The 17,877-nt window shown below is 42.0% G+C and overlaps 1 protein-coding gene across 9 annotated transcripts in view; it reads left to right on the top strand.

Annotated features, from left to right (window-relative positions):
* Nucleotides 1-16,691, top strand: part of FBXO34 (F-box protein 34) — a 104,713-nt gene extending 88,022 nt beyond the window's left edge. For 4 of the 9 annotated variants that reach the window (XM_009006069.4, XM_035260583.3, XM_035260581.3 and 1 more), the window contains exon 2: nt 13,481-16,691. In XM_009006069.4, the coding sequence (XP_009004317.3) occupies nt 13,491-15,620 (2,130 nt within the window). In that variant the 5' untranslated portion in view covers nt 13,481-13,490 and the 3' untranslated portion in view covers nt 15,621-16,691. Of the gene's footprint in view, nt 1-532; nt 670-5,881; nt 6,018-13,480 lie in introns of all 9 variants that reach the window. The other 5 variants (XM_054239959.2, XM_078334995.1, XM_054239958.2 and 2 more) reach the window with 3 other exon arrangements.
* Nucleotides 16,692-17,877: the final 1,186 nt, after the last annotated feature.

A 17,877-nucleotide genomic window follows, 5' to 3' on the forward strand; every position in this document is an offset into this window, starting at 1 on the left:
CTCGCTCTCTCTCTCTCTCTCTCTCTCTCTCTCTCTCTCTCTCTCTCTCTCTCTCATATTCAGGAATTAGGACTTGTAATTTCCCCTTTAATCACCTTCCCCAAACCCCTCTTCTGGATTTATGCTAACCTGGTTCTAAAGGCCCAAGTTTTACCTTGAAACTAAGTATTCTATATACTTTGTATAAGCCATTATACTTGATATATGGCTTTAGGAATTCCCAAGTTTTGTCAGATTCTGCAGAATAATAAACAAAGATGCAGACTCTCTCTGTGTACTTAAATAGTTTTATATGAAGGATAAGACAGGAATACCAGGTAGCATTACAGTTTGGGTTCTTGGTACCCAATGATTGATTTATCTGTAGTATAGATTTATTTCTCATGGTACCCCTTGGAATACTCATTTTTAACCCCAGTAGTTAAAAATTTACCTTGGTAAGCTCCAAAAACAGGCACCAAAGCAGCAAATTTTTTTATTTTTCTGTTGACCATAAATCTCATACCTTTTTTTTTCTTTTTTTTTGAGACAGTGTCTTGTTCTGTTGCCCCTGCAGGAGTGCATTGGTGCAATCTTGGCTCGCTGCAAACTCCATCTCTAGGGTTCAAGCGACTGTCCTGCTTCAGCTTCCTGAGTAGCTGGGATTACAGGCGCCCACCATCATGCCCGGTGAATTATTTTGTTGTTGCTTTGTTTTTTGAGATAGTCTTGCTCTGTTGCCCAGGCTGGAGTGCAATGGCGCAATCTCAGTTCATGCACCCTGCACCTCCCGGATTCAAGCGATTCTCCTGAATAGCTGGGACTCACAGGCGCATGCCACCACGCCTGGCTAATTTATAGTAGAGACGGAGTTTTACCATGTTAGCCAGGCTGGTCTCAATCTCCTGATCTCATGATCTGCCTGCCTCAGCCTCCCAAAGTACTGGGATTACAGGCATGATCTACTGTGCCCAGCCAAATTTTGTATTTTTTTTTTTAAGTAGAGGTGGGGTTTTACCATGTTGGCCTTGTTGATCTCCCAACTCCTGACCCCAGGTGATCCACCTGCCTTGGCCTCCCAAAGTGCTGGGATTACAGAGAGTGAGCTTTTGCACTCAACCAATCTAATTTCTTTACAAGCAGTATTTCTTAACCGAGTGTACCTTAACCAACCAGTGCACAGACCGCTACTTCAGTCTTGGTTCAATAGATTCTAGAGGTGTGTGGAAGGAGGAACAGTTACTAAACAGGTAGGCAGGACAGTGGCTTTGGCTTTCTTTGGTAAACACCGTGGGGCCTATTTCTGAAGTAATTCCCTAACCCCTTTACTCCCACTCAGTATTGCTGATGGAAGTTGTAACTTACCAGCTCTTTTGTCTACAAAGATGCTACAAGCAAACTGTTTATTATTATTTTTATAGACAGGGTCTTGCTGCGTTGCTTAGGCTGGACTCAAACTTCTGGGCTGTAGCTACCCTTCGACTTCAGCCTCCCGAGTTGCTGGGAGTACAGGGAGTACAGGGGTTCACCACTGTGCCTGGCTTGCAAGCAAACTCTTTTGCTTAGTGCACTAATACTTGTTACCCTGAATTTTTACCAATGTTTGCTTGTTTTTAAGACCAAATCTCTCTCTCTCGCCCTAGCTGGAGTGTAGCGGTATGATCATAGCTCACTGCAACCTCTTAACTACTGGGCTCAAGTGATCCCCCAGACACCTCCCAAATAGTACTACAAGTACATGCCACCATGCCTGGCTTTTTTTTTTTGGCCGGCAGGGAGGAGGGGGTACATAGGGAACCTCCCTATATTGCACAGTGTGGTCTTGAACTTTTGTGCTCAAGTGATCCTCCTGCCTTGGTATCTCAAAGTTCTGGGATTATAGGTGTGAGCCACCAGGCCTTGCCTGCTCTGAATTTTTATTTTAGCCTCTTTTTTTCTTTCCCCAGGGTTAAGCCATTTTAAAATTCAGTTACCTACAACTGTGTTAATGGGCCAGCATGTGCCCAGCTGGTGTGTGTTAGGTACTTGGCCTAAGATCATTGTCCAGTCCAGGGATTTGTGTGTATGGCTGCAGACAAGGGCAGTGTAGGGTTGTATTTATACTCTAGAATTAGTAGCTGTTCTTTTACTTTTCATATCAAATGTTATTTTATACATAATGGATTTTCGAACTGTATTTAAGGCTAGTCTTAGAATCTTTGAACTGTATTCAAGGCTAGCCTTTAGAATCTATCCCTTAAGAGAGCCTTATGTTTGAGTTACCTTTTGGTCAGATAGGGTATATGTTAAAGCTCTGATCAACTCTGAAAGTACTGCATATGCAAGTGATGTCAGAAATTGCTATTGCAATTTTAATAATTTTTTTAAAATTTATGTTTACATAAAAATATATGTTAAAGAAAATATATTTAATGATAACCTGTTAAAGGTTGGCAAAGAAGACTATTCAGGACTATCTCAGTAAGTATAGAGACCACTGCAACAGGGTCTTGCAGCAGAGGAAAGAGATTGGGCTCAACTCAAAATACAGCATGGGCAAGGAGCAGGGTAGGGGTCAGTCAAAGGTAAACTGCTAAGAGCAAACATTTTGAGTAAGGGGGATTCTAGTTAAACCCATCTAACAGGATTCTTTCTAAAGACAAGCCAGGGTGATCAGATACCACCTGGGCGATGGTGGAGAATGAACAACCTGATCAGATATTGAAGATCGGGGGGGGTCTTTTGATAAAACTGGATTTTATGAGGTGCACAGATGGGCCTGGAAGAAAGTTCAGAAGCCTTACTAAAGTTTGGCCAAGCAAAGTATCTTTGTCATATGGAAGAATGATTGGTTTCAAAGTAAAAGCAAGCGTCAGCTTACTCAAGGAATTAGTGGTTTGCTATGCAAAGGAGTTTTATTTTCCTCTATTTTCTGTAAAAAATACTAGAATAGGTTAAATAAGCAACAGAGTTGTTAACAGGAACTCTGAATATCTGAAAATCATTGGAAATGAAATTTTCCTGGTAATGCTCAATATACTTTTCAAAATGTATTAATAATATTTTTACTTTAACTTTTTATTAGTTTTCATCTGCTTTTTGATCTTCATTCTAGTGGCATTTATCGTTGGTAGGCTTTTCATTTGCCTGCGTAGCAGGTAAATGTGATATGCTGGAGTTTTGTGGGTGTTTGGCATTATGTCACAGGAGCAGTAGGAAATGACTGTGGAGCAACTTACATAAACATCATTAAGTTTAACAAAATAAGACTACTTCATTTGTCTCTATGCTGAACTGTTATTTAATAATTCACAACAGCCTAAGCAAAAGTTTTTTTGTTCCCTCCCTACTCCAACAAAAGCAGGCTGGGGAACTGTGTAATTGCATAATATTACTAATTTTCTGTTTCTTTTTTTTGTTTGTTTTTAGTTTTTTGTGGTTTTTTTTTTTTTGAGACGGAGTTTCGCGATTGTTACCCAGGCTGGAGTGCAATGGAGCGATCTCGGCTCACTGCAACCTCCGCCTCCTGGGTTCAGGCAATTCTCCTGCCTCAGCCTCCTGAGTAGCTGGGATTACAGGCACGCGCCACCATGCCCAGCTAATTTTTTGTATTTTAGTAGAGACGGGGTTTCACCATGTTGACTGGGATGGTCTCGATCTCTTGACCTCGTAATCTACCTGCCTCGGCCTCCCAAAGTGCTGGGATTACAGGCTCGAGCCACCACGCCCAGCCTAATTTTCTGTTTTTAATACTGTCATACTGGGTGTTGCATTTGTTGTAAATGCAATAGAAAAGCAACGTAGTGGCTGTCATCCCACCTTATCAGTATTTCTTTTTAATATGTTTGTTTTCCCATCAAGCTTATCATACACCTTACAGTACTTTCTGGAAGTTAGCTTTATTTGGTCAATATTGTAGATAACTGTGAAGCAGATGGGTGCTGTATTTAAATACCATTGTGAATTTTAAGATGGAAGCTGTGAGCGATGAGTTTTTGAAAACCATACATGTGTTTCCAAAGGCCACTGTCTATATCACTCAGTATCTATTAACAGACAATAAAGGATTCTTTCTGTTGCACCACTAACCCTAACCACCTAATCCTCCTAAGGCAAAATTCAGAAGTTCCATGAATTGGCTTTAGAGAATAGTCCCAAAAAAGAAAAAAAGGAGTGGACGGCCTCCCCAAAAAAGTCATTGTCCGATATTTTGAGACTTAATTTGAGAAGTACTGTGTTTTCTGACCTATAAGGTTATTTTTCCCCTTTTTTCATTTTTTAAAAAAGGCACATTGTGGGAGTTGGATGCATTCTTTCTGTCAGTGCTTAGAGACATATGGAGGGGGATGTCTTTTCTTGTGCCTCTGCCTATATTCACACCCTCCTGTTCTTGGCATTTTTCCAATTTAATAGCCGTGGAAGCAGCCTTTATGTGCTTTTAGATTAGTATGGTTTATGTGATATGTCTGCTTTAATGCATCACAGCTCTGTGTAGAAGTTTTATATGGCACTGACCTAATTTGAAAGATAAAAACTCTTGGAATAGATGCTGTCAGAATTATTTAATTTTATTTGAGTCATAATTTAATGTAGGTTTTTGATATGTTTTCCTTCATAGAGGGAAAGTATAGATCCAGGAGACTGTATTTCCTATCTAATTCTAATCTTAATGGAGCTTCAGAATTCACTTTATTTGTGCTTCCTCATTTGTAAAAACAAAGATTTCATTATATATATCTGCAGTACTTTGCTGAAGTTGCTAATTGTTAGTACAACAATCCAGTGAAGAAGGCTGTCATAAGATGGTCTCTGAAAGCTTTTTTTTTTTTTTGAGATGGGGTTTTGCTCTTGTCACTCAGGCTGGAGTACAGTGGCACAACCTCTGCCTCTGGAGTTCAGGTGATTCTCCTGCCTCAGCCTCTGAGTAGCTGGGATTACAAATATGCGCCACCATGCTTGGCTAATTTTGTATTTTTAGTAGAGACAGGGTTTCTCCATGTTGGTCAGGCTGATCTCAAACTCCTAACCTCAGGTGATCTGCCCACCTCAGCCTCCCAGAGTGCTGGAATTACAGGTGTGAGCCACCATGCCTGGCCAGCTTTTACAGTTTTTAAGAAACAAATGATGAATTTCCTTACTGTTTACTTATTTCCTCCCTAAAAGTATTATGTAATGAGAAGGGGCCTTTATATACTATTCTATTTTTATTCCTCTGATTTTTTTCTCCCAAGACAGAGTCTTGCTCTGTTACCCAGAGCTGGAGTGCAATGGCGCAATCTCGGCTCACTGCATCCTCCGCCTCCCGGGTTCAAGTAATTCTACTGCCTCAGCCTCCTGAGTAGCTGGGATTACAGACACGCACCACCATACCCATCTAATTTTTGTATTTTTTTGTAGAGATGGGTTTCACCATATTGAACAGGCTGGTCTGAAACTCCTGACCTTAGGTGATCCGCCCACCTCCACCTCCCAAAGTGTTGAGATTACAGGCGTGAGCCATGTGCCTAGCTAGCCATTATTCCTCCAATTTTTATAAAGAATGGCACGTATGCTAATAAATACTCTTTTTTGGAATTAGCATTCATGTGCCTTTACTGAAGCAGAGAGAAATATGAACCGCCTTATCTTCTAACTTGAGTTGATAGGCAAGGCTGAAGACTAACAAGTTAGAAAACCGGCATCTGCCTTTGATATTATGGCTTCCTATTTAGCACTAAGAGAAATCTCATCCTTTCTGTATTCTGACCATGTATTGCCATTCAATTCATCTTACCCCTCTGTGGACAAAAGTTAGTATGACTCCTGAGGCTTTGGGATTTATCCAGTTACATTTTTTAAAAAGCAAAGTTTAGTTGTCTATTATGGCTTCATTTAGGTGAAAGTTTTCTCGGGTTTCGTTTCTTTCTTTTTTTTTTTTTTTAAGCTGAACTTAGAGTCTGAAGGGAATACTGGAAATATTGAATGCTGGATTTGGGCCTCTACTGGAATAAAGTTGCTCCAGTTATACCAGGTTCACTGTTACATCTCACCATATTCCTGGAAAGCATTTAAGATGACAGGTATGTAGAGACTGTTCTTCATTGCCAAGCTTAGTGAGAGAGTTGCTGTAGTTGGTGCTCACTCTTACCTCCTAGTCACCCTTCCACCATGAACTTTTGCCTTCTTGTCCACTGCACTTCCTCATAGCAGGTTCACCAGCGGTCTTTATCACCAAGTGGGCACAGTTCTTTATTTGACCTTGCCGCTGACTGTGCCCTCCTTTTATTGACTTTTTTTTCTGATTATGAAAGTAATACATGGTTGCTGTGAAAAATTTCGGAAAAGGACTTGTTATCTCTATCCAGAAAACTTTCTCCTCATTGTAATGTTTCTGTGACAACTGTCTTCTTCCTTTCCTCCTGTTTCGCTTGACCAGACATGAATCAATTCATCTTCTGGATATCTCTATCTTGTAGGCATTCAAACCCAACATTAATTTTTTTTGTCTGTACTTTTTTTTTTTTTAGTTCTGGGATACATGTGCAGAACATACAGGTTTGTTACATAGGTATTCATGTGCCATGGTGGTTTGCTGCACCTATCAACCTGTCATCTAGGTTTTAAGCCCTGCATGCATTAGGTATTTGTCCTAAGGCTCTCTCTCTCCCTTTGCCTCCAACCCCCCACAACAGGCCTCACTCAGTGTGTCATGTTCCCCTCCCTGTGTCCATGTGTTCTCATTGTTCAGCTCCCACTTAGAGTGAGAACATGTGGTGTTTGGTTTTCTGTTCCTTTGTTAATTTGCTGAGAATGATAAGGCAAACATTTATTAAAGTGAATTTACCTCTGCTTCCCCTGCTCCAAGTATGCTCAGCCACCTGTCCCTATCTCACTGAAAGGCATCACTTTTCATGCAGTTGCTGAAGCCATAAGATGAGGATACATCCTTGATTCCGGTCCCTTATCCTCCATTTTCAGCCAGCAGTTAGAATCCTGTTTGTTATTCCTATGAACCCATTTACTTGTCATCTCTCTACTCTTAGCACCTAACTTAGACTCTTAGACTCTATTTACCACCTGCCTGAATTTCCTGAAAGCATTATCTGTTTTTGAATGGCTTAGGACTTTGTATATCTTCCCTCAGGGCTTAGCTTAGAAAATCAGGACTTCTCTGACCTGTTCCTATACCCTCAGGTGAGTCTGGTGTCCCCCTCTCTCTTTTTTTTTTTTTTTTAATTTACTATTTTAACCATTGTTTAAAAAAAAAAAAACTTAATTTTTTGAGATGGAGTTTCGCTTTTTTTTTTTTTTTTTTAGACGGAGTTTTTGCTCTCGTTGCCCAGTCTGGAATGCAATGTGATCTCGGCTCACTGCAACCTCTGCCTCCCAGGTTCAGGCGATTCTCCTGCCTCAGCCTCCCGAGTGGCTGGGATTACAGGCATGCACCACCATGCCCGGCTTATTTTATATTTTTAGTAGAGATGGGGTTTCTCCATGTTTGTCAGGCTGGTCTCAATCTCCTGACCTCAAGTGATCTGCCTACCTCAGCCTCCCAAAGTGCTGGGATTACAGGCGTGGGCTGTTGTGCCCAGCTCCTCCTCCTTCATCCATATATCTTCCTCCTCCTCCCTCTCTCCCCATGGGCACTCACAGCACCCTGTGCGCTCTGTTTGACACGTATCACATTTGTTATAATTATCTGTTGGCTTTTCTGTCTCAAGGGCAGCAGCTATGTTTTACTCATATTTATACCAGTATCTAGCCCAGAGCGTTAGGACATCTCTGATAATAAATGGGTAGGGCTGGGCATGGTGGCTCACACCTGTAATCCCAATACTTTGGGAAGGTGGGAGGATTGCCTGTACCCAGGAGTTCAGGACCAGCCTGGGCAACATAGTGAGATCCTGTCTCTACAAATTTTTTTTTTTAAAGATTAGCTGGCCATTGTGGCATGAGCTTGTGGTCACAGCTACTTAGGAAGCTGAGATGAGAGGATTACTTGAGCCTGGAAGGTCGAGACTACAATCAGCCAAGATCACACCACTGTTAGCCTAGGTGACAGAGGAAGGCCCTGCCTCAGAAAGAATGAAATTAAATAAATAAGCCGGGCATGGTGGCTCAAGCCTGTAATCCCAGCACTTTGGGAGGCTGAGGCGGGTGGATCACGAGGTCAGGAGATCGAGACCATCCTGGTCAACATGGTGAAACCCCGTCTCTACCAAAAATACAAAAAATTAGCTGGACATAGTGGCGCGTGCCTGTAATCCCAGCTACTCAGGAGGCTGAGGCAGGAGAATTGCCTGAACCCAGGAGGCGGAGGTTGCGGTGAGCCGAGATCACGCCATTGCACTCCAACCTGGCTAACAAGCGAAACTCCGTCTCAAAAAAAAGAGAAAAAAATATTAAATAAATAAAAAATGAGTAGAAGGAAATGAACAGGCTGGAGGTTAGTATAAAATGAACACGTTGGAGGTTAGTATAAAAAAATCTGACGCTGTGTGTTTTATGGTCTCGGTCTTGGCTGCCATAAAATTACATCTTAACATGATTGGCCTTCACTACCTAGTCCGGTGGTCATGGTTCTGTGAACAAGCTTTCAAAGTGTGAAGTATGGTAGAGCATAGAAGGGGTAAACCTATCAGGTTGGCTGGAATGGGTCTCAGTACTTTGCTTATATTGATAGAGATTAGGTTTTCCAATAACTGATGACAGTGTAACAGAGATGACTAGGGCAGTTGTGCTAGGGATAAAGAGAGCACAGTTTAGCAACTTGGTGATGAGATGTGGGGATCAAAAAGGAGGAAACTAAGTGACTCAAGCTTCTGGCTTAATAGACTAGGTACGGCCAGGCATGGTGGCTCATGCCTGTAATCCAAGCACTTTGGAGGGCCAAGGCGGGCGGATCACCTGATGTCGGGAGTTCAAGACCAGCCTGACCAACATGGTGAAACCCCGTCTTTAAAAAAAAAAAAAAAGAAAGAAAAAGAAAACTAGTAGTGTTGATTTTGAGATTCTTTCTGATATCCAGATGAGTATGTATGTCTACCAGGCTGTAGGATATGAAGTTTGGGAGAGTATGCCACTGGAAATGTTTGAGTTAAAACTACAAGAGATCACTTATAGCTTAAGAAGACTAGTGGTCTGGAAATGAAGAACTCTGAGGAACACTGATGTTTAGGAGCTAGAGAAGAGAGCTGGGGAAGGCTGTTGGTGGTTGAAGAGGGAATTTGGCAACGAAATGGCCATTTGACCTTCAGCTCTAAAAGCCAGGTAAAAGAAAAAAGGCTATTGATTTTACTGTGTTTCAAAGAGAAAATATCAAGAACACAGGTCTGTTTTTACCCAGCCCTTAGATTAGATGCTTCAGTATGGATTGTCTGCTTGGCTTTTTGTTGGCCAGTTCCACCCTACCCCTGTCAGTAGCCCAGCACCCCAGTCCAAATCCAGAATCCCACTCGTAATATTAGATCTAACACATGACCTCTAAAGTCCCTTCCAATTTCAATTTAACATTAAAAACAGATTCTGGGCCCAGTCTGAGAAATTGTGATTCAGCCGGCCTAGGGGATCTTAATTTCTTCTAAAGCTCTTTCTGACAATCTAAGGTACGTTGTTGCTGTGTAGGTGCTGTAAACCTGCATTTTATTTTATTGCAAGAGAGTAGGACTTTATTATAGCAAACTTTTAAAATACAACTGTGATGAAGAAGTTGGCAACCATGGAAACCTAGCTGGAGCTTTACCCTACCCATGCTTGTCTTTGTGTGTGGGGGTGACTTGGGGGTGGAAAAGTGCCACCATCTGTTGTAATCTGTTGGAGATTTAAAGTTTTTGCTTTATGGCTTTTTGCAGCAGATGCCCTTTGTTCCCTGCATTATATCTTTTCAGACTATCACTGGTTTCAAACAAAACTTAGATTTTTGTAGTTTTTCTGCGGCTTGCCAACACCTTTCTATTTTTTGCCTCAGGGCTCTCAAACCCACCAAAGGAAGGGGAAGGGTTAACCTCAGGCAGCCTTCAACCAGTGAGGGATTGGAGTGGGGTGCTTAAATGTCTTGCTTCTTGATTCTTGTCCCCCAGAATCACCCCACTTTCCAGCAGTCACCTTGTATGTCCTTATTGGCTATTTTCCTTCTCTCACATCTGTTCCTTGGGATCATCTCCTATTTTAATCTTGCTAAAATCTTGTACACAAGTAAAGTGTCAGTTGAGCTGACTTTATAGCTCAAATGCAAATAAAAGCTTTTTCTAATTATATTAGTTTCTTTTTAATGTCCCTGTCTATCAATAATAGCACCTAAAATAATATGTGGGGAGGAAGTCGAAGAGAACATATTGTGCAATGCAAAATGGTGCACATATTGCTAAAGTTTAAATAATTTTTTTTTTTTTTTTGAGACGGAGTTTCGCTCTTGTTACCCAGGCTGGAGTGCAATGGTGCAATCTCGGCTCACCACAACCTCCGCTCCTGGGTTCAGGCAATTCTCCTGCCTCAGCCTCCTGAGTAGCTGGGATTACAGGCACGTGCCACCATGCCCAGCTAATTTTTTGTATTTTTAGTAGAGACGGGGTTTCACCATGTTGACCAGGATGGTCTCGATCTCTTGACCTCGTGATCCACCCGCCTTGGCCTCCCAAAGTGCTGGGATTACAGGCTTGAGCCACTGCGCCCAGCCAAGTTTAAATAATTTATTTACAGATACTGTGTAATGAGATCATTATGTGAGAATTTATTGGGTTTTTCAACACTTCCATTTCTTTCATTTCATTTAGGAATGGGGATGAATGGATATGAAAACCCAGAAAATAGTTGGCACAGAGAGACAATGCTAGGTGTGCCTCTTTTATTCATTTACATGTCACCTGTTCTTGAATTCTGGGTGGCTCTTTTTGTAAGACTATACGGTATAATGACAGAAAGCTATTAAAGATGTCACAGTGCAGAAAGGGGGAAGATCTCTACAGATGGCTAGGATATAAATTGCCAAAGATCAGAAAGATCTGGATAAGATCTATTACAAAGGTTTTGTTTGGTTGGTTGGTTGGGTTTTTTGTTTGTTTTTTGTTTTTGGAGACAGGGTCTTGCAGTACTGCCCAGACTAGAGTATAGTAGCATCATCATAGCTTACTTACTATAACCTTAAACTTCCTGGGCATAAGCAATCCTTCTGCCTCAGCCACCCCATTAGCTGAGACTACAGGTGTGTGCCATCACAACTGGCTAATTAAAAAAATAATTTTTTTTTAGAGATTAAGTCTTGCTCTGTTGCCATGCTTTCCTAGTTGAAATATGTGTCTTGGACAGCTCTCAGTATATTCATCTTCGTTTGCTTTACATTTACTGAGTGCCTGCCATATGGCCGCCTCTGTGGTAACTGTTTTCAGATAATCAGTTTTAATCACCAGGAATGAACTTGGTCCTAAACTCCTGGCTTCAAGGGGTCCTCCCACCTAGGCCTCTCAAAGGATTGGGATTATAGGTGTGAGCCACCATGCCTAACTTATTTCAGGAGTATCTTTAAAAAGACATTTTGTATGATTTAAATGCAAGATTTCTGTTTATCTGGCTAGAAGATATCCATATTCATAATTCTTCTTTTATCTGAAACTAGACCATAGGAATTAAAAGTTGAAGTGAAGGGTAAACTTGTTCCAGATGATCACTTTAATTCTTGGTGATTAAGACTGATATCTGGACAGGTGCGGTGGCTCATGCTTGTAATGTCAACAGTTTAGGAGGCCAAGGCGGGTGGATCACAAGGCCAGGAGTTTGATACCAGCCTGGCCAACATGGTGAGACCCCATCTGTACTAAAAATAGAAAAATTATCCGGGCGTGGTGGTGCACACCTGTAATCCCAGCTACTTGGGAGGCTGAGGTAGGTGAATCACTTGAACTCGGGAGGCGGAGGTTGCAGTGAGCCGAGATCATGCCACTGCACTCCAGCCTGGGCAACAAGAATGAAACTCTGTCTCAAAACAACAAGAACAACAACAACAACTGATACCTGAAATCAGTTACCACAGTGGTTGCCATGTGGCAGGCACCCACTAAATGTGGAGCAAAGGCGGATGGATATACTGAGCTGTCAGAGATGTATGTGTTCAATTGCTGTCCCAATGAGCAATAGTAGGTGAAACTTAATGTGCTTAGATCGATAGGTGCTGTTGCCTCACCCCCACCAAACTGTGACTACATATCTTTATTTTGGTCTCTAGGTTTTTTGCAGGAAGCCAGGCATCTCTAGAAAACACTCTTTCCGCAATTCAGGGTGTTTTATGTAGCAGTGGGCTAATTTATGTAAATTGTAAATTGACAAGTTCATTAGGTTATCTGGTATTTCAGTCCTTCAGTTAACCTTTCAGCTGAGACTGAGAGAGGAAATGACTTGCCCAAGGTAAAATCACCCTTGTCTAGATAATCATTGATATGGCAGGGACTAGAACACAAGTCTCTGTATGTAATCATCTTTTTGTCTCATTTCTGAAATAGCTCCCATCCCTACCCCGGTTAAGGACCAAAACAAGGCGCCATCTCTTTAAACTAGTTCAAAATGGTTTTTAGAATTAATAAGGACTGTAGGATCTATGTCTGATTTAAGACGGTTACAGGAAATTCGACAGTTAAATATTTCTACACATAGATGATTAAGAAAATCAAGACTCATAGTTGGGTAGAGTACACAAGGAAACAAGTGAAAAATTGTAAACATCTAAGTATTTCATATTCAATGGTATAGGAATCATTTAGGAAGCAATAATTTTCTTTCCTTTTTTTTTTTTTTGAGACAGAGTCTTGCTCTGTTGCCAAGGTTGGAGTGCAGTGATGCGATCTTGACTGCAGCCTCTGGCCTCCTGGGTCCAAGCGATTCTCAGGCCTCAGTCTCACAAGTAGCTGGGATATTACAGGCATGCGCCACCACGCCCAGCTAATTTTTGTATATTTAGTAGAGATGAGGTTTCACCATGTTGGCCAGGCTGGTCTGGAACTCCTGTGGCCTGACTCGCCCTCCCAAATTGCTGGGATTACAGGCATGAGCCACCGTGCCGGGCCAGGAAGCAGTAATTTTGATGGACTGTTAGCAACTAGTAAAATGCTGATTGTGATGATCTAGAAAGAAAGGGTGTTTAAAAACCTAAGAGGGATCGTGGAGGAGTTCTTTTTGTACTTTCTTCTATATTATGCCTAATACTTAGGTGTTTTCAGGAAGTTCAGGATTTTTTTTTTTTTAATTTAAAAGGTTAAGTTTACCAAATGTTAACTGATGTCAGTTTCTGAAGTTCCTCAATCAAAACCAATTTATTTTCTGTAAAAAAAAAAAAAAAAAATTATGTTCTACACACCATATAAACTGGTTATATTTTGCTTTTTGTTCTTGATATGTGCAGTAAAAACTAGCTATCATGAGAGAGTTGGTAAAGATTTAGTGAACTGTTAGAAAATGTTTTTGTTACTTGCTAGAACCATCTGAGCTTAAATTTAAAAACAGTTTTTTCTAAAAACAAAATTGGTTTCTAAATCAAATGTGTATTTCTTTCCTATAGGGCCTTTGTTATGCACCTAAAGCCATATTGGAAGCTCCAGAAGAAAGAGCACCCCCTCAGCAGGGAAACGCAGAGAACTCCTATGAACCACCAAAAGGCTGTCAATGATGAAACATGCAACCCTAGCCACATAACACCAAGTGTCTTTCCTTCAGCCTCTCTTGGTAAAACATTGTCTCGAAAGCCTTTTGGGATCCTTTCTCCAAATGTTCTGTGCAGTATGAGTGGGAAGAGTCCTGTAGAGAGCAGCTTGAATGTTAAAACCACAAAGAATGCACCATCTGCAACCATCCACCAGGGTGAAGAAGAAGGACTTCTTGATATCTGGGCTGTTGTGAAACCTGGGAATACAAAGGAAAAAATTGCATTCTTTGCAGCCCACCAGTGTAGTAACAGGATAGGATCTATGAAAATAAAAAGTTCCTGGGATATTGATGGGAGAGCTACTAAGAGAAGGAAAAAATCAGGGGATCTTAAAAAAGCAAAGGTCCAGGTAGAAAGGATGAGGGAGGTTAACAGCAGGTGCTACCAACCTGAGCCTTTTGCATGTGGCATTGAGCACTGTTCTGTCCATTATGTGAGTGACAGTTGTGATGGAGTCTATGCCGGGAGGCCTCTGTCGGTTATACAGATGGTTGCCTTCTTGGAGCAAAGAGCCAGTGCTTTGCTAGCTAGTTGTACAAGAAACTGCACAAACTCACCTGCTATTGTGAGGTTTTCTGGCCAATCCAGAGGTGTGCCCGCAGCCTCTGAGTCCTATTCTGCCCCAGGAGCTTGTGAAGAACCCACAGAAAGGGGAAATCCTCAGGCTGTTGAACCACAAAGCGAACCAGTCCGTGTCCTCGACATGGTGGCCAAGTTGGAATCTGAGTGCCTGAAGCGGCAGAGCCACCGTGAGCCTGGGAGCCTCTCAAGGAATAACAGCTTCCGTCGAAATGTGGGTAGAGTATTGCTTGCAAATAGCACTCAGGCTGATGAAGGCAAAACAAAGAAAGGCGCCTTGGAGGTACCCGACACTCAGGTGAATCCCATGGGGTCTGTATCTGTGGATTGTGGCCCCTCAAGAGCTGATCGTTACTCTCCTAAAGAGGACCAGGCCTGGGATGGTGCTTCTCAGGACTGCCCCTCATTGCCAGCAGGTGTGAGTTTCCACATAGACAGTGCAGAGTTGGAGCTGGGTTCGCAAACTGCCATGAAAAACAGCAACAGGTATGATGTGGAAATGACAGATGAACTTGTTGGGTTAGCTTTTTCTTCTCATACCTATTCCCAAGCCTCTGAATTGCCCACAGATGCAGTTGATTGTATGAGCAGAGAGCTCGTGTCCCTTACTAGCCAAAATCCTGATCAAAGAAGAAAAGAATCTTTGTGCATTAGTATCACTGTGTCCAAGGTAGAGGAAGACCAGCCTTCCAGTTTAAACTCCTGTGAAGACCCACTTCCAGGGATGTTGTTTTTTTTGCCACCTGGTCAGCAGTCGTCAGACTGTTCCCAGTTGAATGAAAGCACAACAAAAGAGGCTTCAGAGGCCAGCCAGCTTGAAGATGCTGCTGAGGGTGACAGTGCATCTGAGGAGAAAAGTGGGTCAGCTGAGCCATTTGCATCACCAGCCTCTTCTGTGGAAAGTACATCACCAGTGCTTGAGGCATCCAGTAAGAAGCAGGTGTCTCATGACTTCCTGGAGACCAGGTTTAAAATCCAGCAGCTTTTGGAGCCTCAGCAGTACCTGGCTTTTCTACCCCACCACATTATGGTAAAAATCTTCAGGTTACTTCCCACCAAGAGTTTAGTGGCCCTTAAATGTACCTGCTGCTATTTCAAGTTTATCATTGAGTACTACAATATCAGGCCAGCAGATTCTCGCTGGGTTCGAGATCCACGCTATAGAGAGGATCCTTGCAAGCAGTGCAAGAAAAAGTATGTGAAAGGGGATGTGTCCCTGTGCCGATGGCACCCCAAGCCCTATTGCCAGGCATTGCCCTATGGGCCAGGGTATTGGATGTGCTGCCACCGGTCTCAGAAAGGATTTCCCGGCTGTAAGCTGGGGCTTCATGACAATCACTGGGTTCCTGCCTGCCACAGCTTTAATCGGGCAATCCATAAGAAAGCAAAAGGGACTGAAGCTGAAGAGGAATACTAAAGTCCATGTGAGAGGCAACAACAGGACCGATTTTTAAAACTGCAACACACTTAGATAAACCGTTCAAATGAGCATTGTCCCTGAGTCCTCACTCTAGAAGAATCTGTACTTCATCAGGACCGCCATTGCTCAGGCATTTTTTAAACTCTAAATTTACGAGCCATACAAGAAAATTGGCCTCGTTGTTCATAGTGGCATCTCACATTTGAACCCGGGTGGTATCCCGCAGTTTGATTCAGTTGACTGTGAATAACTCTGCCTGTTTTCCTAAATCAAACCCATCCTCAAGCTACCATCCAGGACATTCAGAAGAGTTCACTGCAGACACTGCAGGGAGTCCTCAAAAAGGGGTTCCAGAAATGTTTTGAGCACTGGCACCATATTTGAAATAAGTGAATAGTGTCCAATGAAAAGAACAGTAGGACTCTTGGATGAAAAGGATTCTTAAAAAGGAAAAGTCAGGCACCTTACCTTAGACCTTGTATGCTTGATCCTGTGAGACTGATGTTTGTGGCTGGAGATGGATTTCATGCCCTGTGGTGTTTACAGTGTATATAATGGTTGTGTTTTCATAGGGCTATGAAAGTGCACATTAAACCTGAGCGCCTTTACCTTGAGATGAGTGCTTTGGCCCCTCTGTAAATAGCACGATTAAAATCCAGTTGCATATAATGGACAGCTGACTGAACAACATAATCACCACAATGCAGCTAGGATAGTGTTGCGGCTATAATTGTGTGTGTTTTTTTAATTGTTTAGTCTTAAATTTGTACATCCTGTATAAAATATGAATGTTTCCCAAATAAACTATGAATGTTCCTGTATAATATATGAATGTTTCTGAGAAGAAACTCTAAATAGTTAAAAGGCTAACCTGCTCAAAGGATACCAAATAATGGTTTAACTGGACAACCTGAAAATTAGCATAGAAAACAATCCTTTGTTATATTTTAGTGATCCACAAGATTGAGAGAATATTATATAGTTAGATCATAACATTCTTGTCTATCCTTTCTGTCTGGTTACAAATTTTTTTTAAAACTTCAATAAAAATATGCATCTTAAATGGGACCCAAGTTTTGCAAAGATTTTTTTTCTATTTTGATACAATATTGAAGACGGTTCTTGTGAATTGAATTTGTAAGAATTTTTTTTAATTGTTGGAGATAAAGTGTTTTTTTTTCTGCCACAGAAAAGGCCATCTTCACTTATTGAAGTTTAAATTTTTGCAACCCATCAGTTCTTCTGTTTGTTGTCTGTTCACAACCACTGTATTTCCTGTTTGGGTGAGGTGTTATCTGGGACTTTCTTACAGCTTATCTAGGTATAATCAATTATTTGGGAGTCACTAAGGATCTGCTCAGGCCTGTAGCTGGGATGTGCCTGGTGGGGTTGGCAGGTATGGGACCCCAGAAAGCTGCTGTGGGTGGAAGATCTAAAACCTAGGCTGGCTTGAAATTGAGTACCCACCAAATGCCTTGTGACCAGTGTCAGCTGCAGGCTGTGGAGAAGGGTGGTCCATGTTCTAGGGGAGAGGCTGGGCTGGGCTGGGCTGACGTGTTTGGTGACATGGTAGGCTGCAGCCTGCAGGCTCATCAGATTTGTCTGTGATATGGGTTCAAGAGGAGGCTGAGAATAGCTTTTCCTTCAAGAATGTAAGATTATTTTTCCTCGTGACTTACCCTGTGAGGCATGTTGGAAAATGCTTCTAAATCCTACTTGTCACCTTGGCTGAAGTTTCCAGTGCTTGTCATATTCCCCTTTGATTTGCTCTAAACTGGCCATCTCAGTAATGCCTTCCTGATTGGTTTGTTATGATTCACAATTTAGGATTAAGGGAGATAAACATGAAGGACCTAGAGTACAGCTCTGGCTGACATTGGCTATGATTCTACATAGGTCCAGTGTGGACACTGGTTAAACAGTTCTCTTGGTTGGTTTTCATGTCATTCACTCCTGATCTGGTTTTCATGTGGGCCACGAAGCTGTGACTGCATGAGGAGTTAAAGTGACGAAGAGCAGAAGGCACAGTAAGTATGTCCCAGCCCTACTTGTCATGCAGTACTTGTGGCCCTGAGAAATTGCCAAAGATCTCTTTTGAACTATATGTGGCGAGACCTGATTCCCAGTGCTGTCTGCATGAAAGGTAGAGGCATCTACCTTTAGCAGGTGACATCAGAGGACCCCGCCTCTTCCTGGGCTTCATTTCTAGGCAAGTGTAGCTTTCCCCTTAGGTGAAAGATGACACTGTTCTTCA

Source organism: Callithrix jacchus, chromosome 8, assembly GCF_049354715.1.
Source record: "Callithrix jacchus isolate 240 chromosome 8, calJac240_pri, whole genome shotgun sequence".
NCBI classification, from domain to species: Eukaryota; Metazoa; Chordata; class Mammalia; order Primates; family Cebidae; genus Callithrix; species Callithrix jacchus.